This window comes from Choristoneura fumiferana, chromosome 11 (assembly GCF_025370935.1).
Source record: "Choristoneura fumiferana chromosome 11, NRCan_CFum_1, whole genome shotgun sequence".
Taxonomy (NCBI): Eukaryota; Metazoa; Arthropoda; class Insecta; order Lepidoptera; family Tortricidae; genus Choristoneura; species Choristoneura fumiferana.
Window position 1 is genome coordinate 7,320,609 of NC_133482.1, and position 24,707 is coordinate 7,345,315.

Genomic DNA, 24,707 nt, shown 5'->3' on the forward strand with positions numbered 1-24,707 from the left:
TCTCATTGACACTAAGCTTTGAACATTGATCGATCTACGGGAACTAATTGTCAACAACGGCGGATCCAGGGGGAGGGCCATGGGGTTCATGACCCCCCTGGGCTGGGTCCAGGACCTAGGTGGACCACTAATAAAAATTATTTAACATATTTATATATTTTTGTCACAATATAGATTTTATGTAAGTATATTCAGTATTTAATTTATTTTATATAATAATACTTCAATACTTCTGCATCTATTATTATCAAAGTTAAATCCCCCCCCCCTGGCGCCAAAGCTGGATCCGCCCTCGTTTCGTCAAACTTGTCCAACAAGCCAATGATTAATAAAGTAGGTCGAAATAGATATCATACGATTCTTTCCTTCTTTTTGTTTTTTTTTCAGCGAGTAATTTTTATTGGTGTTAACGATAGTGTGAACTTGGTGTGAACTAACAATGAGTAACCGGGATTAGGCAAGTTTGTGTTGATCGCCACTAATTAATTCATAATTAAAAATTCTGGTGCGCCTGCGCCGTCGGCTCCGACCAATTACACCGCCCACGCATGACAAATGAATATCGACACTATTTTTACCGGCACTGAGTAGAAATTATCATAATGTTTGGCTGAATGAAGGGCAAGCGACAGTTGTTTTATTTTGTACTATATTTAGTACTTTGGCTGAAATGTTACTGTGCCAGCTCTGCGCTGCGATATTATTCGATTGGCATGTCAAAGCTGAGCTGAGCATCAGCTCAGTGCTACTTTCTTTGTGAGCACCTGCCTATTCTTTTTTACTCTCTTGGAGAAGCATTATTACATTTTATTAGCATACTCCGTTATGCAAGTCAAGAAAACAATTAATCGATTCATATTGTAAAAAAAAACTTTGAATTGTTATACAAGATGAAACGAGAAATATATTTGATCTTGAAATGGGTCTTAAATTAACCCTAAATTTGACAAAATTAAAAAAAGTTCATGATTCAAACCTTGTCGTTATCTTATAGTCCGAAAAATTCTACATTTAAAAAAATACAAAAAGATAGTCTTGAATCATGTTCCTTGTGGCATACACTGCCAAATTAAGGGTAAAAATGTAGATTTCACTAGCAACACAAAGACAATTAAGTACTTACATCAGTCATCATCGTTTTCAGCGTACGTCCCACTGGTTGGCACAGAAAATCCTCTCAGAATGAGAGGATTTGGGATGTAATGCCCACGCAGTCCCAGCGCAGATTCGACGCATTAATCAATGAGAGGGTTTGGGATGTAATGCCCACGCAGTCCCCGCGCAGATTGGACGCAAAAAACAATGAGAGGGTTTGGGATGCAATGCCCACGCAGTCCCAGCGCAGATTGGACGCATTAATCAATGAGAGGATTTGGGATGTAATGCCCACGCAGTCTCCGCGCAGATTGGACGCAAAAAACAATGAGAGGGTTTGGGATGTAATGCCCACGCAGTCCCAGCGCAGATTGGACGCATTAATCAATGAGAGGGTTTGGGATGTAATGCCCACGCAGTCCCCGCGCAGATTGGACGCAAAAAACAATGAGAGGGTTTGGGATGTAATGCCCACGCAGTCCCAGCGCAGATTGGACGCATTAATCAATGAGAGGGTTTGGGATGTAATGCCCACGCAGTCCCAGCGCAGATTGGACGCATTAATCAATGAGAGGGTTTGGGATGTAATGCCCACGCAGTCCCAGCGCAGATTGGACGCATTAATCAATGAGAGGGTTTGGGATATAATGCCCACGCAGTCCCCGCGCAGATTGGACGCAAAAAACAATGAGAGGGTTTGGGATGTAATGCCCACGCAGTCCCAGCCGAGATTGGACGCATTAATCAATGAGAGGGTTTGGGATGTAATGCCCACGCAGTCCCAGCACGGATTGGACGCATTAATCAATTAGAGGGTTTGGGATGTAATGCCCACGCAGTCCCAGCGCAGATTGGACGCAAAAAACAATGAGAGGGTTTGGGATGTAATGCCCACGCAGTCCCAGCGCAGATTGGACGCATTAATCAATGAGAGGGTTTGGGATGTAATGCCCACGCAGTCCCAGCCGAGATTGGACGCAAAAACAATGAGTTTACACAATGATGACTTACACATTATATTTTTTTGCTTAATGCGGCCGAAATGTTGAGGTACTTACTTAATTTAAAAAATATATACATGGTGATAACGATTAAAACAATATATATTACCTATTCTTACTTGTCTTACTTTTTTATTAGCTTCTACTGTACTTAAGTAGCTGTACCTGATGTAGGCGAATAAACCTTGCAAGTCATTTTAGATGCTTTTGTAAAACTATCTAAAACTTATTGAGTATGAGCCTAAAAGTTACGTCCTCTATTCTTTATAGTGATAAAATATTCATTTAGAAATTCTCATCCCGTTTAAACGGTCCATTCTGTTTTGAAATATTATTAGATTGACACTATCGGGTCTGTTTTATCAGGTAGATTTAAGGGTTCTTTTATCCACACATATGTACTTATGTTTCCCTTTAAGCTTTCAGTTTTGAGAGTTTTGACGCTGTGTCGTTTTCGGTAGTAACTAATAAATATAACTTTTTGGCCTGAAAAGTTTCTATAACATCCAATACGATATTATAAACTAATATAAAATATCGTAATTCAAAGCCCATTCCCCTCAAAAGTATTATATTCGCGTGAAAGTGTTCCGTCGGGATTGAGCCGACTACCTGCTAGGGATCGGTCCCGTTGCAAGGTGCACGCACTGCCTAATGGTTGCCACGCGTTTTGCGCAGTTATAATAGGTAACTCCCATAAATCTTCTATGGTCATTGCAGGACAAGAGAATATTTTAAAGAGGCTGCAATAAAATAATCAATCCCGTTCAACTTTATTCTAAGTTTAATAGAAGTTATAATTAGACTAGCTTTTGCCCGCGCTGTTCCCTCGGGAACTGTGCATTTTTCCGGGATAAAAAGTAGCCTAAGTATGTCAGTCTCGGGCCCATAAACTATCTCTATGCCAAAAATCACGTCGATGCGTCGCTCCGTTACGGCGTGAAAGACGGACAAACACACTTTCGCATTTATAATACTAGTATTGATTCAGAGATACACAGTCATTCATTACATAAAAGAAAATGTATCAGGTAGGTACTTCGGGCTATCTTGCAACACATTGTATTTGTTACTTGGCTTTTAAAAAAGGTAATCGAAATTAATTATGCATGTAAAAAAAAATTGGTTTAAACTCAATTCCAAAAATCAACAAAGACATGGTAGTTATTATTATATTTAAAGTTGTTGCTTGCGGGTGGCAGCCCTGTGCCGCACACAAAGACGCGATCAAATGTGATCAAATGTCTAAGCACTCACGCACACAACGCACGCGCAGATGTCACCCCCTCCCTGCCGCACTTACCCCTGTCACATCCATAGTGCACGAACCTCAGCTGCAACTAGTTTCTGTTCGTCAGATGTTGATCGACAGTTTTTTTATTTACAGTCTGTCTTATAAAATGAGGACGCCTCGGGCGACGGCATAATGCGGTGTATAAAATTCACTTGTTTATCTCCAGCGATTTAAAGTGTTGCTGTGTTATTTTATCGGACTAACAGTTCCAGGGATTAAAATTTTTATAAGAAGATTATACATAGATGATGATGCTCGTCTTTTCTGTTACCTACCCTCTACTGGGGTGTAGGGTTCGAATAATAAATTTTCTTCCACTGGCTAAGGTCCTGGGCAGTTTGGGTCAACTCTTCCCACTCCATGCCCAACAGAGCCATCTATTGTCTTACGCAACGACGCCAAGTTAGTTTAGGGCGCCCTTGATTCCGCTTGCCACTTACTTATTAGGTATACATACATAGATTAAAAAAGTATGGTTGTTTAGGAAACTTACTTATCTGGGTTTCCATGTGGCGCTATCAATGCCTGCCATAGAAGCGAAACAAAAACCAGCTCTTGTTTCCTACCTTACCTATAATCTAGAGCAGCGAAGATCCTATAGTCCCATTTAAAATCTGTCACTTCCAAACCAAATTCCAATTTGAAATGCTTTTTTAGGTTAGAAATTACAGCCACAGTCTCGCTTGTAATCGTCTATTATCTCACTATTTCGGAATAGCATTCTTCATAACATCTCCATGTTCTCCATGTTCTCTGGATCATGATCCAGATTTTTTGCCAGAATTGAATGATATGTGTGTACTTTATAGAGGCCCAACTGGCCCACACTGGTCGACGTAGCTCGTGACCACTCTACGTCAAACAAACTTAATTTAGCGTCAAAATTAAACTTAGGCTAATGCCTAACGCTAGGCGATAAATAAAGTACATTGATATCCTGAAATGAATATACATAGAAGCGAACTTTTTACTTTTATGAGAAATATCGAGTTTTACTGAATAACTAATCGGTAAACTTGGCCGAGGACGACAATCTGGAGGTGCGCAGTGATAACGGGTAGATATATGCCTGATAAAAATGCTAGGACGCGCGCACTGCCCGAATGACAGACCAAATCTGAATCCATTTCTCTATTTCTAAGCCTATCTTACGGAATAGCGACGACACTCTTTTTAACCAATGAAAATTTAAAGAGCAAATGATGCATACAGCCTATGTTCTGATAGATTGGGCGTTTTAAAGTGCGCTCGTATGGAGATCAGGATCAGAAATATGCCACTACTTCAAGGTGCATGCAGGGTTAAAAGATGAAGGACTTTACGAAATTATTCCTCGCAATATAAGTAACGAATAAAGTACGACAAAAAGATTAAAGTTTCAGAACTATCAGAACAGGCAATTCGTCGTGGTTGCTTGTGTCACAGAATGAGTCAGTAATAAAAGATAATAACGATTATGACTAAATAATGCGGAATAGTATGATATGTGTAAGGTTTTTGAAAATGAAAGGAAAGGGCGGTAAGTTTTTAGAACCAAGAATTTGATATAACCTAATAGATATTGTAAAATAGAAGTTTTTAGCTATTTCTACAGATAGCTAATTTATCTCAAAACAATCAGATTCATTCCACGTTTATAGCACGGAAAAACACATGGGGTCAGGCTAGTTTTTGTCGTAATCGCAACTCTAGTTGTAGACAGAGGTAGACTAGAAATAAGACAGTAGATGGTGAGATACAGTAGGTAGGTACGTTGGGTACGAAGTCACGATCTCTGTCTTTGTTCTTCAACTTCCATGTACGAACGAGTACGACCTACTCAAACACAATTTCGAGTAGCCCAGGCAACAACGCTTTTCTTGATTTCATGTGTTACGTCGTGTATTATGGAATACGTACAATGGTATTATGGAAACCGTAGCTTATCAGGTAGGTAGCGACGTATTTGAAATGTATGTCTCAATAAATTTTACTTCACGTGCCAAATGTTATTTCCATCACGTTTCTTTTGTAAACGCGACTGAATTTATGGGCTTATAGAAATGTTAGCACTTCGACAATATCAATTGCTGTGCGAAGATATTCCTAACTGAAACTCAAAAGACCTATTTATCTGTGTAGATACGATTTAAAATAGATACTGCATTAAACCCTCTAAGGGCATTGCAAAAATATACAATACAGAAAAGTGTAATAAGTATGTGTGGGCATACGGACTTTCTGATAATACATACCTACCTAGTATGGTAAATGTCCTAGTGTTTGACATGCTCATGCCCAGTAGATGACATCCTGCTGTCGCCTCTATTGCTAAATTGAAAATACAAACTGAAATATAGATGCACAGAAGAACCAGAAAAATAAGACCAGCACTGGGAATCGAACCCAGGTCCTCGGCATTCCGTGCCACGTGCTATACCGCTACACCACTGCTGGACCAGTGCAGTGCTGGTCTTATTTTTAGTCCAGAGACCCTTATTTTTAGTGAATAACCTATTTACATCAAACGAACAAATCTAAAAGTCAAGCAGTAAATATAATGCTAAGTACCTACATAATGTTTACCTGGAATTGTCGTGGAATAATCAGAACTTGTTACCTTACCCATACAAAAACAAAAGAGAAAATATAACATACGTTATCAGATATCACGCCAGATAAGAGATAACATTTGTTATATTAAAGCAGTTTTGTGTTCTATCCATTCAACTGGGACTTTAATTTAGTTACGCATATCTATATTAAATATTCGAGTCTTGTAACAACATAGTTTTTAGACTCGATACCTACCTGATTCGATACATAATGAAGTAAATGCAAATAAAATTGATGCACGTGCAATCACCGTACAGTCAACCAATTTGATTCCTAGTTCACCACAGAACTTTGTCATTGTGACATTTTACGTCATCTAATAAGCACGGCTATAGACCAGGGAGGAGAAAAAAGTAAAAGTTGGCGGAGAAACGCACAGATTGGCGCGAACGTGTATTGGAGGGTCGCAAGTATTGCGATGAAGCCTGACTCAAGGCACTTGCCGACAAGAGACAGAAACGACACCAAGGCGGTTCTGCACCAACATCCGCAGACTTTCTTGTCTGGCCTGTGGGCGAACATGTCGCTCTCGCATCGGTCTGGTCAGCCACCAAAGACGTTGTGCACAGGCAACACGCCAAAATTCGTTTGGAACGCGTAGGCCTGATGATAGACCAGGGATGGGGACATAGATTTTAAAAAAAAACATTTATGGATGGGCTATATACAATAATTACAACATTCCGCGGGCCACGGAGCATTTATTGAATACATTTTATTCTAATCAAGTAAGAACAAAAATAAATCATGTAGGTCTATAATAAATGTATTGTTTTGATGTACTGGGTCGGTGTGAAAGATGAAATTTTGACTGTTCATTAAGTGTCGAAATTAGGCTCCAAGTTACTTGAAGTAACTTGTAAAACACACTCGAGATGAATTTTGAGATGGGTTTTGATCGCGGGCCATATTAAATCTTGTCGCGGGCCGGATTTGGTCCGCGGGCCGCTGTTTCCCCATTCCTGCTATAGACAAACCAAAATTATTTACTATGGCAAGGTTCTATAGTGGCCTAGAAATTAAATTGGTTGACTGTACATGCTTTTGATAGCATGCTCAAAATGTTCTACAATTTTACTGGTTATGATATAGAAGCATAAGTCAATGTGCCTCTATACCTCTACAACAAAAAAGATACTACATCGTGACATTAAATTTTTTAACTGATAGTTTGTAATTGGATGCAATTTAAAATGGCTTAAAATTTTGCCATATCCGTCCGTCTGTTCGTCCATCAGCGACTATTACGTATTAGTGCTCGAAAGCTGTTTTTTTGCGCGTGACCCGACACGCACTTAGCCGGTTCTGTAGTTCATCTCATCAGCATAGAAAAGTCATAATACAAGTTTAAAAAAGTTGTCACTGTTAGCACAGAATAATAAACTTGAAAAAATCGATTGAATCAGACCTCGAGATGGTCAACGGTGTCGCGGCAGACCGAGACGAAGGTGCTGGCGAGATACCTGGAGGGCTACTACGAAATTCGAAAATCAAAGTTCGTATCGTACCGTACCTCTCACTCTCGTATTAAATAAAATTAGCGTCAGCGGGACGGCAAGATACGAAGTTCGAATTTGTGTAAAGCTAGGACGCGATCAGAAGCGACTGGCAAGACTTAGCTGCCTACAGGGTAAGCTGGAAATCCGAGGAAGAGGCCTTTACCGAGCACTGGGCCATAGATAATGGCTAAAAAACAGATACCTCAATATCTAGTTACCTATTAATGACATAAGTCAAGGGGCGTGTCTTTCAATAATGTTGATTATTAATTACACTCATCTTGACCAATAAGGATATCATAGTCAAAATACCACGCACAGGATTTATCACGCTAACACACACGATTAATATTTACCTCGACGTTTCGGCAACATTACAGTGGCCGTGGTCACGAGTACTCACACTCACACTGGTATTTTGACTATGAGTGAAAATCACGAAAGTTTAAGACAATAAGGATATCATCAGACTTTTTTACGCCATAACTACATAAAGCGGTTATTTTACCGAATACTGTAAAAATAGATAACTCTCATTTCACCATTATAGAAAAAATACACAAGTATATCTACTACTTTAACTGTACCTTAGTAAAAGAAAATTTAATCCTATGTTTCTAACTTCTTTTTTCAATCATTCGGTCTCTTGCAGTTGTTATCATGCTACGGGGCAGGTGTATTTTTAATACCTGTAGGTATAATAAGTAGTATAAAACCAAAGACGACTGTAATTTCTGCTCACCAAACATTTTTATTAAAATAAATACTATGTAGACTATTATATATCTACCTAACCTACCAAGGTAAAGACGGTGTTTTGTTATTTTTTAAATATGTTTGTATTTTTACGCAGATTCTCATATATATCTTGACTTACCCACTTGGCACATAATCGAGAATAGTTAGAGTTTATTGTCTATAGGCCACACATTCGTCGATCCTATCTTAAAATAAATAAATAAATATCACAGAATACTTGACACCAATTGACCTACCTATCCCAAAGTAAGCGAAGCTTGTTTTACAGGTACTAAGCAACGGACTAACATAGTTTAATAGATAGCTACATATTTAATCACATATTAAACACCCAAGACTCGAGAACAAACATTCGTATTATTCATACAAAAATCTTGTCTTGAAATAAAAATACGAAAGCGGAACCCACGATGTGTTTAGGTAAGCTGTACCCACAGCTTTGAATCAGGCTTGGCTCATTTTTTAAGGAAACAGCTGCGTTTAAAACTAACGAACTTTAAAATATTTACGAAAACAAAGAAGGTACCTAGGGCATGGAAAAAATATTCTTTAATACACCTATCACTCTCCGTATCGATATAAAATTCATTCATGTATTCATAGATAGTGATTTCAAGTTTACAGTTTTGTTGATAAGAAATAGAGTAAGTAGTAGTAGTTTCACTCATACAAAGTTTTACATTTTTAGTTTTACAGGATTAACTTTTAGAATTTAACCTTGTATCATTTTAATTTCAATTTGTATCTCCGCAAAGTAACGTCTGCTTCATTAAATAAATTGACGACCGGATGGCCAAGTGGTTAGAGAACCTGACTACGAAGCTTGAGTTCCCGGGTTCGATTCCCGGCCGGGTCAGATATTTGCATGAATAATACGAATGTTTGTTCTCGGGTCTTGGATGTTTAATATGTATTTATCTATATAAGTATGTTTATCTGTTGCCTAGTATCCATAGTAAGTACAAGCTTTGCTTAGTTTGGGACTAGGTAATTGGTGTCAAGTGTCCCATGATATTTATTTATTATTTATTTTATTTAAATAATGTTATACTTGGACAGATATAAGAGAACATACATTATTAACATTATTTGCATAAAAACTGAAATTTTCGAATGTACAGTTCAGTATAGGTAAGTAGAGAATTGTTAATTATTTTTTATTAAAATGTATTATTTCAAGGTTTTTTATTACCTACTCTTAAATATCGAACTCTGAAAAAGTCGCCATAAACCTATTCAAATGTATTGTTAAGCTTCATTGCGCCTTCCAAGCGCCTAATAGGAAACCTTCATCTAACGTTTGTAAAACAAGGCGCCAGATCATAATATTTTTCATCCGAGTTATAATAATGTCGCAAGATGCAAGCACACCACACATGATTGCCATGTGACCTGACTGATTTAATAACTTTTCATACTTAACTATGTACTAATTATTACTTTATCTCACTGTATGTAAATGTATGAAGGTATGGTGACGAGATAAATGATATGTAATCAGATAAGTAACAATTTTTAAGGTTACGTCATGGTTTTCTTTGGGTTTAATGTTTAGATAAGTTTACGTAGATTACGGTGACACCGCGTGAGGGGCACATAGGTACAGTTTCCAGCATCAATCTGGCTCAACAAAGCCAAAATATCTGATAAGACTCTATTTCTAGCGCCGGTAGGACGTGTCAGATATTTTTGCACGTTGCGCTGTGGCAGATACTAATGCAGGTGACTGTACCTTCCTACCCGAAGTTTCAATGCTTTTAAATTTACGATAGTCCTGTTATTTTGTGTAATGAGTTTGTACGCAAGTAGGTAAACAGAATCGTTAAGTTTTTGATTTATTGTCAACTGGTAGGTATCTTATCGTTGGAAGTTCCATTAAAGATGATTCTAGTGAAATTTATCGTAGCTTGCCAGGGACAGTACTTAACGCCTGCAAAGGACAAAGAAAGCTTTGTATGAAAATGTTTAGGTATAATATTTTGGCCTGCGTAGGAAGGTCAATCCAGAGGCCTAGCTAAGCATATCAGACTAGGCCGCCACGTAGGTGTTTCGCATAGGTAGGTTCTGTTTTATTTTCTTTATCAGGAATGTAATGCAGTACTGGTTATCGACGAGCGATGCCATTAGCGGGATCAGCTTGCGGCGAGACTCGTCTTGACGCTCAGGTAGCGCTGGGATTATAAAAACACCACTTGAAATGGAGCGGACGCGGCCCGGCCTCGCCTAGATAACGCGATCGCGATCGACACAGAATAAGAACCCACAACAACCCGCAATAACAACTGAAGACTCCGCCACTCGCCGACAGACCCTTATCAGCATGAATCAACCTCTGTCCCGAATCTCCCTGACAATGAGACGCCCTAATCACCCATTCACATCACACGTACACCGATAATATAAATAAGCTAAGCAAACCGATGAATGAACTTATAATATGTAAATTCGTCTCAAATCGCGACATAGCTCGAGCGTAGGCGTCGGGCCTGAATGAAAATAAACATTTCGGCGGTGGATCTTACCTCTCGATTTTAATGATATCCAGATTAGCGGAAAGCACAGCACAGTTAAACAGAGAGTTGTTTGAGGTTATTTACACTCGAATTGTGGGCATATCACTATTTGACAAGCGCGATTTGGGCACGACGCGGGCGGGAGCGGTACAGTCTTGCCGGACTGTTGGATCGACACTGGCCCACACAAGCGTGGCTGAGTGGCTGCGCGCGCGTCGCTACACACACATACACGTTCATTCAAATAACGTCCCCGCTTCGCCGCTGGAGGGGGGAACTTATGAATGGACGTAGTGGAGCTATGTCGTATAGATACCGCTGATAACGCGCTATAGCTTTATACAATGCGAGCTTTGCAGATTGCCCGACACCGAATGTTACCAGTACTTCGAAATAAGTGCGTAATTGCGAGCAAATATCGGCATTTCGAACAATTTCTAGGGTAAACGTTTTGCTGATATTTGGAACAATAACAAACAACAAGGCCGTTTAACGAGAGAACAGTTGCGAAAGTAGAATAGTAATCAGATCGATATGTTGCAACACAATAACACCTGTGACATTCTAGTCGCGTATTGAAAAGTCCGTCCTTCGGCGCTGTATCTATGCGTTTCTTTATCAAGACTATTTATTTTAATTGGCACTTACAAGGCTTAATAAAAGCTTCTTTGTTGATATACAATATTAATTTAATGCGCTTATCTGCTCATAAACAAGTTATAACAATTATGTAAATAGTGCAAGTAACATAAATAAAAGTAATGTTATCTTTAAAGAAGGCCTTATGAGAGTCCCTTGAGGAAGCTGGATAACTTGTGGCTTTTGTAGTCCGACCGCAGTTGGATGAAGTTCAGAAGGATGGAGTGGTCCAGCTCCGCCTGGGAACAAGATATTTAAAACTGTAATCTTAAATTCATTTATACACTTTCCCGTTAGGTACCACACTAAAACACTAGGACAGTGACAGAAAACTCTTAGGACCCAAAACACTTCCCTGCGGCACGCACGCCATAGTGGGTTTATCTCAAGTTCGATGAATAAACTTCTGCAGCGAAATCATTCATCATCTCATCTCAGCCTATAGGTACACGTACACGTCTCACTGCAGGGTACAACCTCCGAGACTCCGCTGTCTATCTGTCTATCCGTCCGTCTGTCATAGGGCTCTATCTCTTGAGCCGTAATAGTTAAGACACTTGAAATGTTCACAGATTATGTATTACTGTGGCCGCTATAACGTCAAATACTAAAAATAAAATAAAGTTTGAGTGAAAGCCACAAAAACAAAATTAAAGTCATACAAGAAACCCGTGTGGTGTCGGGTTAGAATAACACCTCTCCGTTTCTTCCGTGGATGTCGTAAGAGGCGACCGAGGATATAGGTTAAGGTATACCGTAGGCGACAGGCTAGCAACCTGTCATCACTATTGTACTCGTACTGTTTTTGTCAAACTTAAAACCTATTATTGCTAAAAGTGGTTCCGAAGCCGTAACGTTTCGTGTGCTCTGCCTACCCCATTTGGGAATACAGGCGTGATGTTTGTTTGTTTGAAGAAACTTGTTTTCTCAGCGTTTTTTGGTAGCTAGGCGGGCAAGGTGACAACGGACAGTTGCTAGGGGCTAGTTGATTCGTTTTGACGAGTACTTTAGTAACCAGGGGAAATAAGTACAGACAGCAAAAAGCTTGTATTAGAATTTTTAACAAAAACTTATTACTGGACTGTTTTAGAACATTGTACGGAGGTACGGAACCCTTCATGTACGAGTCCAACTCGTACTTGACCGTACTTTTTAAGTTTAAAAAAATATTCATTCTAAGAGGAAAACTGTACCCAGCAGTGGAACGTATATAGAAATAATTAACCCCCGACGCGAAAAGAGGGGTGTTATAAGTTTGACCGCTATGTGTGTCTGTGTGTCTGGCGGTGGCACCGTAGCTCTTAAACGGGTGGACCGATTTCAATGCGGTTTTTTTTATTTGAAACCAGGTTTTCTAGCGATGGTTCTTAGAAGTGTTTTATCAAAATCGGATTAGCCGTTTTTGAGATACCTATTGAATTTTGAAGTGACAAAGTCGGAGGTTTTCCAACTTTTTGTTGGTTAGGTTAGGTTATGAACAAATTATTCAGTACATTGCAGGGAGATATTAGAAAAACGAACCTGAACGCTGAACCGATTTCAATGAAATTTGGTATGAACTCTGGGAAGGGCAAAGTAGTTTTTTTTTACCTTGAGAATCTAAAAATTCTGCGGGATAGCGATACTTAAACGAATTTTTCGCAGACGGACACACACACGCAAACGCTAATTTAGACTAAATAATACATATTCGAAGAGACTTTTTGATGCATAATATTATTTAGGTTTTAGTTAGGTTTTTAATTAGGTTTTTATTCATTTTTTACTTTATGCGTGAACAGAAGTGATTTTCACATCGTCACTATTTGACAAAATCTCGTATTTCCAATCAATACGTCAGCAAAATTGATCCTTAAAATGAAGTAAATTAAGTTAACTCAGAAAAATCATCGATATTGAGTTACGAGCTTTTTAAAAATTTCAAATTCCTAATATTGAATGTAGTCAAAAATATTCACCCTTTTAATTTTATTCCTTAATTTTTTTTACAATTAAAATTACAGTTTATAATCCCATATCTTACAAATGGTTTAACAGATTTTCATGAAACTTAGTTACACGTAGATCATTGTCGATTGAGGCACCTAAATAAACTAAATTAAACCTGTTTAGGAGCTACGATGCTACAGACAGGTGCACGAATATACAAACACGTCAAACTTATAAGATCTCTCTGTTTGTTCACATAAGAGCCATTTGCGTCGCCTTAGACGCGCACACGCACACTCAAGATAGCGGCGAATTTTCAGTGATGTCCGATACCATTGGCATGTGGTATGCGAGGTTCTAATTACATTATTATGTTGTTTAGCGATAACGATAACCTTACTCGCCATTACGGGTCGAGAATTCGAGATCCACCTTACGACAGACGGATTAGTATTATTTTTAAATATGCATCTTTTGTACATAATCATCATCATCAGCCGGAAGACGTTCAGTGCTGAACAAAGGCCTCCCCCTTAGAACGCCACAACGAACGACAACTCGCCACTTGCATCCACCGGTTTCCCGCAACTCTCACGATTTCGTCAATCCACCTGGTGGCCTGCCAACGCTTCGTCTTCCGGTTCGTGGTCGCCAATCGAGGACTTTTCTCCCTAAACGATTATCTGTTCTTCGAGCGATGTAGCCCGCCCGTTGCCACTTCAACTTGCGTATTTTTCCAGCTACTCGTATGTCGGTGACTTTAGTTCTTCGACGAATTTCCGTATTCCGGATTCTTCAAGCATAGCTCTCTCCATAGCTCGTTGCGTGACTCTGAGCCTCTCTAAAAGGCTTTTGTACATATTTTGTAGCAACTGCGAAAGTCCCGGGCAGGGGGTTCAAACCGGCTAGATAGCTTTAGACGCCCAATGTTAGCCTTTTTGCAAAGAAATCGTTCTGGCAAAAATTTGAGCTAATGTAGCAGTCAGATAACATCATTGCCCAACAATTTAAACGACAAATAACAACCTTTAGTACTTAACCACACACAGATTGACGGTAAGATTGGGTTCAAACGTGAAAATAAACAAATGACAAACAAAATTATTTTTAAATTTCGAATTTCAATTTGGCAGCGTTCGAAGTCTTTGCTGCCAGTATTTTTTAAATAAAGAGTTTAATGAGGCAATGTTAAGTTTGCAGCATAACCCCCTGTTTAACCATCCATTGATTAAATCTAAGGATTCTGTTTGTTTTGTTCGAATAAGCGGAGACGGCATCACATTTATCCGTCAAATAAAATTAATCAATGGGTAGTGAAACAGTCCCTAAATCCCATAGCATGAAAATTGCACACTACTAGCTTTTAATATATTTTTTTAATAAAATGTGAAAGCCAGACTTTTTGTTGAAAAAATATTTATCACTTTTGAACATCCATTAAATGGACTTGTTTTTAAGCTAGTAAGTACCTAAACTAAACAATGGTCATGTAATTTTCTCACTGGGTTAAGTCAAAATTTGACCACAATTCATGAAAAACAAAACACTGCAAAACTTTTTTAAAAGTGTTTTTTTTTTGCATCTGATAATGATAACACAACATTATTTTACATTGAAATTAAATGCAAAAAAATATCAATTTTGAATAACGCAACTCGAAATCTTAGTGTATACCCATACATACAGTTTTCGAAAAAGATCAGAAAAGTCTAAATTTCTGGAAAGCTGTGAGACTTTTACTAAGGTCATAATATTTTTCTATATTTGGAGGATGATTTGCACACCCATGCCACCTTAAGTTTATCGTACTACTCACGTCACGGGTCTTTCTATGTTCGCCGTGTCAAATGACGTCATAGTACATGTCAGATCTGTAATTCGCAATTTAAAACGTCTATATCTTAATAATTTTTGAGAATATTTAAAAAATCTGCTACAACAGGGTTGTCAATCAATAAAGATATATTTCAACAAAAAAAATCCTGCATATTTCCTATTACGTTGCTTCTCCGCTACCACAAATGACACACCACACCACATATAATACCTCCGTGTGGTCCTAGTAAATGAACATTCGTCGACTTTAGTAGGAAACTGCGTTTGGCACGTTCCTGCTCTTAGGTCGGGAATACACATGCCAGTGTCTCACTAATCTTCTTGCAAATAGCTTGCACGCTTGTCATACTTGTATGAAGATCCACATATGCGCGCCAGCTGCTTGTGTGAAAATGTGAGAGCTACAGGTATGTGTATTTAAAGCTTTACCCGAGTATGAATTTTCGGGCAACTAATGGATGAAGGAGGCCAGTTGCTCATTCGGATGATGATGATATACAATAAGGCAGCGTACTGACCAGGGTTTCTCCCTCGCAGACTTGATGCAAGTTTTCAGGCTTGACGAGCAGCAGGTTGCAGAGAGCGTGAAGGGCGTCGAACAGCGCGTGCGCAGGAGGCGGGGCCGCGCGCTCGCCGCGCCCGCACGCCGCCGAACGGTATTCCTTCACATCGCAGATCGCTACCATCGCTCCTGCACACATTCATAAATAAATAAAAATAATAAATAAATATCATGGGACACTTGATACCAATTGACCTAGTCCCAAAATAAGCAAAGCTTGTACATTAAACCCTTGTTTTATTTACTCTCTGTTGACTTCCCACTGTCTTATGTGACAAATTTAATCTGGCCAGCAAGCCATGTGCCGAGTAAAGTAAAAGTATCTATGATGTAGTTCCGTTTACTTAAACAATGTAGGCAAAACACCTGTCACCTATATGTCACATAAAATAACATAAAGTGGTGGAAACAAGGGATATTAAACAAATAGGTGTTCCCTATTGGAATTCCCGTAAAATAAAATCACATTGTCAACTTCAAAAATATTGCTTCAATTAAAGAATACCCATGCCAAATTTTAAGAGTAGACTTAGCGGTTGAGGTTTTTCTTGCGTACACCCCGATCCTACGGGAATATCGAGAAAACTAGGGCAGAGTTATTACCAGCTCTCTTGGTAAAATTTCTCATTAGAGAATATGTACGTACCTTTTTACGTTCTCTGTCCACTCTACAAGACAGCAAAAAGACACTAGGCAGATAAAAGTCAGACAATTTGGGCAGGAGAAGTGTTCGATGAATTTGGCCATCGAATCTTCCAATGAGACTAGCAAGTCACACAGGTGCACTTAAACCGCGGAAAAAAATAGAAATAAAGTGTGATCCTTCAGTACTAACCAGCGGAATTAAACTGGAAGTTTTGCAGGTGTTCGTAGATGACGCGGTGGAGTCGCACCGCCAGCTCCAGAGTCACTGCTTGAAGGTTGTCTCCTTCTAGACCCGAGTGGATCTTCTCCAGTATGTTGTTTAGGTAAGAGACCACCGCTAGACAAGCCTGAAAGAAGCAAATAATTGTTCTTTGTTAGATGTGTGCAAAAGTGCACAAAAAAAAAGCGAGTGCAAAAATATGGACGACATGGACGTATCTAACCCTTCCAAAATATGTACCGCAGACTTTTATTCCGGCGTAATAAGACCGTGGTAACATATTTTTGAGTGGTTCAAATAAATACAATATTTGTGCACTTGACTGTACTAATAAAATAAGTCGTTTGCTAATATACTATTTTATCCAACTTTCTGACTATGGATGGTGTGTGGGGTGGAGGAGTTGCGTGAACACACATTTTTTTATTATAGACGTAGCTAATATAAGGTCGCGGGTGAGCAAACTAATTGTTTCTAGTTTGTGGGTAGTTCTACGAGTGTTTCCGTCGCTATCAGTTTCCTGTCGCTTATATAACCTACTAATATATAATCTACTAAAGAAATGAGTCAGGTGGAATGGAACGATTTTATAAAGCGATATGGTGGGCATGCGGTACCAACAACAATTCATTAAAATTCTATGCTTACGGTCTCTCATTCCTTCAATATATGCGACAGGAAACTGATAGCGGTTGAAACGCTCGTAGAACTACCCTTGTGGTCTTTTATGAACTTACCGGAGAAGCCAGAGTGTCCACGTCTCCCTCGGGTTTGAAATCAGTCTTCTTTTGCTCAGTTTGTAGGTGCAGCTTAACCCAGCCGACTATAGCTGCGAGTGAGCGCTCTAGACCGGCATCCAGTTTCACCTCCAATTGTTCCATTACCGTGTTTTTCTTGCTCACACATTCCGCTTGTTTAGCCGTTGAACTGCGAGGAATAACCTAGTTAGTAGGACATAATAAATACTAGGACAAAATATGAAGCGCAAGATAACTCAAATAGGTAAATCTAATTCTAAAAATTTTACGATTTAGAGTGGTCTTATCTAAGTTTGAAGTTAATTATAATGTTAGGTATTATTGTCTTGGACGAACAGATATCATAGCGTTGTATTTAATTCAAGATAATTACCTCATGCAAGGCAAAACAGACTCTCGAAAATGTTCCTCAAACATCTTTACTATTTTGTTGGCTTGATTTACTGTATCGAAGAAATAAATCTGAAAAAAAAAGTATCCATGTACTTGTATTTTAGTTAAGGAGCGGTTTGTCACTTGTAACTTTTATTTTATACGTTGCTTTAAAACAAAATATTAGCAATGGGGATAAATCAGTTTTATCCCAAGACAACAAATCAACAAGTAACATTTTCTTTAAAATTTTAGATCAGGTATTTTTAATTCAAATAAATATATCGTCGTACCTGAGGCTTGCTTTCGGCGATAGGAATCGACTGCAGCCCCAAATCGAGCGCATAATCGACGTGCTCGATCAATAAGTGCTGAATAACTGCGTCCAATAGGCCTATAGTAGTGCCGGGCAGCTCGTTTGGAGTGCAGAGCTAAAACCAAGAGAAGGAAATAGAACGTAACGAGTGTTTAGAGAAAAAGGATATGTTTTTACACTATTATTGCTGTCATTTATCTCATGTTTTGAAATTGTGTAGACAAAATTCGACTGTGTAAGATAACTGCTTGGCAAAGGCCTCCCCTTTGGCGGACTAAGTAAAAAAAACTAACTAAAGCAGGCTTTCGCGGCCTAAGTCCATTATACCTCCAAGTAACGGCTAACCTAGGAAAGTAGTGTCGAAATATATGAAACAGATGAATTATTTAATTCTAGACAGTACGTATCAGTAATCTCGACTCCAAGAAGTGATTCGATTCACTAAATCTAACTCTGATAACCAAACGGACTCCACTTATCGACTCCGACTCCTTTATTGAATCCGGTTCTTTAGAGCGATCATTAGCTTATCTGTGGAGAAACCAAAGCGACTCACACACATAAACATCACGCCTGTATTCCCAATTGGGGTAGGCAGAGCACACGAAACGTTACCGCTTCGGAGCCACTTTTAACAATTTTAGGTTTTAAGTTTGACAAAAACGCTACAATAGTGACAGGTTGCTAGCCTGTCGCCTACGGTATACCTAAACCTATATTCTCAGTCGCCTCTTACGACATCCACGGAAGAAATGGAGAGGTGTAATTCTAACCCGAAACCACACGGGAAGCGACTCAATTCCGTCAAATTCGACTCTCGTGCAATAAGGAGTTTATATTCATGATGGACAGAGTCGCAGAACATGTACTAACCGTCTTGCACCTCATGAAGGAAGTCTTAGCTTCGCTCAGCATCCTGGACACAAGGGTGTCACTAAGGAAAGTCTCGCCGCCGTAGTTTTCTATCTGTGCTATGTTGATGTTAGCTCTCGTACCGATGACAGCTTGAAGGTCCCGCCGGAGCTCTTGGAACCTGAAGCGTCATGATAATTCTGGCATAACTTATATTCAAGCGCTACTTTACTCCGCAACTAAAAGCAAAGTAAAACAAAGTTTGGCTGCGGAAAAGCAAGATGTTAGTTAATTCGAATATTTCAATAAGTATTTCAGAAGTATTTAAAAATATTGTTTATATTAACTGTGGAATACTATAATCCCATAAGCTAGGATTCATCGCGGATAATATTTTACTTGTCAAGAGCAGGCATATGAAGCATGGTGATATATACTCGAATCCTGCATTAAATATACTAAGCGGCAAAAAATCTGGCCCTCAAATGTATGTAGTAATAAGCGATTTTGTATGTAGAGTGGGCGAAATTTTGTGCCGCTGAGTATAATTTGGCGACATGGTCTTTTGAAAAACACCTACACTGTTGTGTCCCAAATTATAATAATGTATGTATAATAATCTAGTCTAGATAAAGGCACACCTAAGTTGCATTACATAGCGGCGCTCGATTAACCACTTCATACTCACTCATTTGCTTTTCGGCATCGGTAATGTAATTTAATAACACTTGTACTGGGCTTTAAATATGCTTCAGATGCAAGACCTCGCAGTTATGTAGTGTAAAAAACGTAGGTAATCCAGTAGGAATAGTTGTTACGGCGCCAATCCCCTGATGTCTCCTACTCTACCTCTCCGCGGACAGTCCAACTCTTTACTATAATAACACTTAACTCACCCGCCACCCTGTATCTGTTTCTTCACATGCTGCTTGTCGCTATAGTAGGAGTGCAGCAGAGTCGACAGCAGCGCTCTCAGACGGCGGGTCTCGAGCGCCGGATAGCCGTCGCCGGCGCCGGCCAACGCTCCGTTGACTAAGGCGTCCCGCCGGAGCTCGCCGGGCGAGGTGTTGCCGTCGCCAGATATTATGCCGGCGGCTACAAGTTCGTCGCAGGCGCGTTGAGTGCTGTTGTTAAAGTCAAGCGGCATTACTTTGCGGAGATCCATATCAATGAACTATAAATAAATAATTTATTATTTTGCTCTCTCGCGACCTAACTACCTAGCGTAGGGGTAGGGGTAGTCTAGGCTAGGCGAATGAATTTTAAAACACCCATGTTTACCACAAGAAAAATATCTCCCCGGGCGAATATTACGATCGTTCTAATTTTTTTAATTTACCCTCCTTATATATCAAAAACAGAGTTTTGGACAGTGCCTGTTATTCAACAGTTTACCTCTTTTGACCAATAACGGTTTTAACTCATCTGCATTTAAAATCAGTTCAAATGTTGCAGAGGTCCCTCTTAATTACATTATATTAAACTATGTGTTTTTTAATCAGTTTATATTTCGGAAATAAAGCAGGCATTAAACATAACACCAACCTTGTATACATATCGTAAAGGTTTCTAAGGTACTTCTCCACATCATTCTTATCGGCGAGCTTCGTCTGTATGTACTTCTGCAGCTTTAGGTGGAAGATATTAAGCACAAACTTGCTCATCACCTGGTCAGGGTTTGAGAACACCGTACTTATGATGTTATAGTTCTTCTTGCACAGAGGCAGAACAGATGAAAATATATCCTTGCCTAGTAATGTGTTCTGAAACGGAATAGACTAAATTAAAGCAGCTAATTTCCGGTTCTAAGTTCCGGTCTATAGACGTCCTACTGCAGGGAAAAGTGGCCACATCTCAAATTGAGAAGATTGGAGCTGTAGTTCCAACGAGGGCTCAGTGCAGATTGGGAATTTAAATTTTTAAAAATTGACAATTTTTATGCTTTTTGGGTCAACAAGATGCCTATCTAGTGAAAATTTGAGGATTGTAGCTCTAACTTTTTGACTCTAAAACCTGTGTGATAGACGAAAGGATGGACGGGCGGACGAATAGACACGGGAATGACAGCAATAGGGTTCCGTCTGGACCCTTCAGGTACGAAATACTAAAAATACGCTAACGGACTGTTAACCCAATGACTTTGAATTAGGGTTTTGAAAGTACCTATGCGTTAAGTCTGTTAGGAAACTATTAAAGAACAAAGAGCTTATCAAGTAATTGAAATGTTTTTCTTACCATTTGACTAGTCTCTATAAAGGCGTCAACACACTGCGAGTAGCCCTTAAAGTTGGTCATGATATTGGCAATATCTTTCATTTTGGCCAAGTTACCCTGGTTTTGTGCTCTCACGAATTCTTCAATCAAATTCCGTTCGATCTCTTCGTACTTTGCTTCAATTTTCTTCTTTGCTACCTCGAATTTTTCTTGAGGTAGCTCTTGAGCTATTGTATGGAGTTTTTGTATGACGTCAGCTGCTTCAGTTAGCTGAAAAAGTTAGATGTAAATATTCAGACTTTAATTTTTTACAAATTGCTTGAGTTAGGCCGCTTGTAGACGTCTGTTGTTTTGCCGGACTTGTGGTGTTTATGGCTCACAATTAATGTGTGTGTACTTGCACCGGACACTTGTCTGGCGACTTATGTCATAAAAAACCGGCAAAAAAACGCTCCGATATCCGGAGAAACAACGGACGTATACAAGCGGCCTTAAGAAGCCACTTTGGATGACTGTTCCAAAAGTTTTGTCTTGAAATCGTAATGAAGGAACTTTATATATGACCTATATTTTTACTATAAGATTTATAGGTGGGACTACACAATTAAAACGTAGCACTGCATCAATTAAAACTTCCATTCATTATATCAACACAAGAAACATTGAACCCAATTAATATTGTTGACGTGGTAAATGGATAAGGTAAGGTATAATTTGGTAGTAGGTACTATAAAATTTTAAAAAAAATATCATAACTTTAGGTCACCTTTATATAGGTAATACATGCTATTAAGCGACGGCCACGTAGAGTGCTCGCTATCTTGTGTATTTCTTGCACGTATAGTGCTCGTTACCTTGTTGGGGTCGTTGAAGAGGTCAGTGTGCACGGGGCCGGGGCTGAGGAAGTGCGCGAGGTGCGCCAGCAGGTCCCGAGCGGCGGCGGCGCGGGCCCGCGGCGCGCGCGCAGCTCCCAGCTTTTCACCCACGTCGAGGGCACGCCCGCCGCAGCGCGACATGCGCTCGTCCAGCGAACTGAACACGTTCACGCAGTGCTGAAACACATTCCAGTGATGATAGTTAAAGATTTATTACTAGAGAGTGGAATTTTCGTAGCACTTTTAGATCTGTCATAGTGACTTCCTAAATCAGTGGTTCTTAACCGGTGGTCCGCGGTCAACAACGAATTGGCAAAACGATGCGCCAGTCAAGTAGCAGTTGCAACAATTATTCTTATTCAAGTTAAACAATTTTTTTCATTGCATATGTCTATTTCATATTTTTAACTGCTCAAAGGTTAGTTGGAAGAGATCGCTCTTTAACATAAGGCTACCTATTGTTTACTTCTACTTTTAATCTTCTTTAGTTCCTATATTGTGTATCAACATTCAACAGTTGAAAGGCTAATTGATCTATGCGCCATTTTTGCGAAAATTTTGAAATATAGCTCAAACAACAGAGAAAAATTCACTGATTCCGAATGTACATCTCTTTCTCAAAAAATTAGGCTAGATGAATTAGCCTTTTAACCGTATATATGTATACCAGAAGTTTAAAAGCACAAATCACTTGTACAGATCAAAAGTGCCACGAAAATTCTGCTCTCTGTTTATTACCTTCAGATAAATTTTATAATAAGCACAGTCAGGTAATTATAAGAAATTCACAAAAAGGATTGTCATAGTAGTGTAGGCCAAGATGTGATCCTGGGTGTACTCACAGTGTGCTGATCCATGATCTCAGAGAGCTTGGCCCCATAGAGTTTCTCCTCCTCTTGCACAGACTGTTCTAACCTAGCGCACTTTCTTTCTTGCCTTTCTTGTAGCACCTTAAAACGAATTTAATGACAATTGTTATCCAGTGAGCAAAAAAAAGCCCAGAGGCCATATTGCCTAACATTTCTGACGCTTGTAATCGCAATCAACTGACAGATTTTTGTGTGCGAAATCTGTCATTTGATAGCGATTGCAAGCATCAGAAACGTTAGGCAATACGGCCTCTGACATCCATAACCTCGCCACGAGACAATCCCTACACTATTGATTACTATTATTATAACAAATTTGAAAGTAACTGTGTCTGTCTGTTCTATCTTCAAAAACACAAGTTTGTCAATTGTGTTTTGTTTCTTTTCTTTTGTACAATAGAGTTTACATACATACAAGTACAAATAAAAAAAAGTGGAGAGTTGTAGCTCATTGTAGTTTTAAGTGGGCATTTATTTAGCAGTAGCATTTATTCAGTAGTAGTAGTCCCTGGCTGATGATGATGATAAAATTTTGCAAATTTTGCAGGTGGTAGGAGCTTGTGTCCGCCCCGATTGCTACCACCATCTTGCTTGCTAATCCTGCTGTGAAGCAGCAGTGCTTGCACTGTTGTGATTCGGCATGGAGAGTTCTTACCGAATCATCAGCCGGTGAAATTACTGGTACTTGAGGTATCCCATCTTAGGCCTCTAGGTTGGCAACGCATCTGCAATACCCCTGATGTTGCAGATATTTATGGGCGGTGGTGATCGCTTACCATCAGGAGACCCACTTGCTTGTGTGCCATCCAGACGAATAAAAAAAACTATTTAAAAAAAATAACTATCTTATTATTATTTGAAATAAATATTAAACAATTTTATTTTCACTTGTCTACTTACTAGTGCTGCACTTAATGATAATACCTAACTATTCAAAAATATTATTATTCAATTTAAGGGGCATTCAAGTAATATGTAACACATTTTTTGTAGATTTTAATCTTGAACATGCAACTTCGTTTTGGCCAGGGAGTGCAAGGGTTCTCAATTGCATGTAAAAGAGCAGTTAGTGTAGGTTTAGAACCAATGTCACTATCTAAACAAAATGTAAAACAGCAAAAAAAAAACAAAATGTAAAACAATAAACGGAGTTCCCATGCAAGAAACATTTTTTTGGGTAATTTTTTCGTCGAGTGTGTTGCCTACTTACAATGGGCCAGTTTTTATACTGATTTACCTTCAAGTCCAGTATAGCTTGTGTAAATATGTCATGTATCATCTCAGGGTCAAACTGATCATCCTTGAGCCGGGACTCCTGCATGCTGCGCCGAACCATCCTCTCTACAAACTCGTCAGGATCAAAAGGATCCTAAAAATGCATAAACAGAGAAAAATATGATACCTACCAAAAACAATCACTCATACAAGTAGTTACTAACGGTATTCCCATTTCTACAAATTTACCTGTTCCAACTCCTTGATATATTGGTTCATCATTTTGATAGCAAAGTTTTAACGGAGATCTCAAGACTAATCTAAATAAAAATGATAGCAAATAAAATTTTCACATTCTTCTGATCAGAGGGCGGCAATAGGTATATTGGTCAGCGAGTAGCGTTTTCATTTCACAAAAATTAAACTCAATATATTTTAACCCGGTCTTTTTCCTATATTTGAAAAGAGAAACAAAACTCTATTAATCGAATTGTAAAGAGGATAGAAAATTGCTACGAAACTTGTTACGCTTTGACAATTAACTGTCAATGTCAGTCAGTCAAGTTTGATAACCACTATGTTCGAGACACTCATAAGAACTGTGTATTTTTATTATTATTCATTCAAATAACATGTACCTAACTGGATT

The 24,707-nt window shown here is 39.0% G+C and overlaps 2 protein-coding genes across 3 annotated transcripts in view; both read right to left on the reverse strand.

Moving 5' to 3' along the window:
* pnt (ETS transcription factor pointed) overlaps nucleotides 1-10,948 on the reverse strand; it is a 141,240-nt gene extending 130,292 nt beyond the window's left edge. For both annotated transcript variants that reach the window (XM_074094324.1, XM_074094323.1), the window contains exon 1: nucleotides 10,766-10,948. The gene's annotated coding sequence lies outside the window, so the exon portion shown is untranslated. The remainder of the gene's footprint in view (nucleotides 1-10,765) is intronic.
* A 474-nt stretch (nucleotides 10,949-11,422) lies between these two features.
* Nucleotides 11,423-24,588, reverse strand: Sec10 (Exocyst complex component Sec10). The gene is made up of 14 exons (XM_074094329.1): nucleotides 24,308-24,588; nucleotides 24,081-24,212; nucleotides 22,817-22,924; nucleotides 21,954-22,151; nucleotides 21,121-21,369; nucleotides 20,431-20,648; nucleotides 19,782-20,009; nucleotides 18,907-19,066; nucleotides 18,011-18,148; nucleotides 17,719-17,807; nucleotides 17,325-17,514; nucleotides 16,558-16,714; nucleotides 15,679-15,851; nucleotides 11,423-11,634 (listed from the first exon to the last, which is right to left on the reverse strand). The coding sequence occupies exons 1-14, from the start codon at nucleotides 24,338-24,340 to the stop codon at nucleotides 11,539-11,541; spliced, it is 2,169 nt and encodes a 722-aa protein (XP_073950430.1). The 5' UTR covers nucleotides 24,341-24,588; the 3' UTR covers nucleotides 11,423-11,538.
* Between the last annotated feature and the right edge of the window lie 119 nt (nucleotides 24,589-24,707).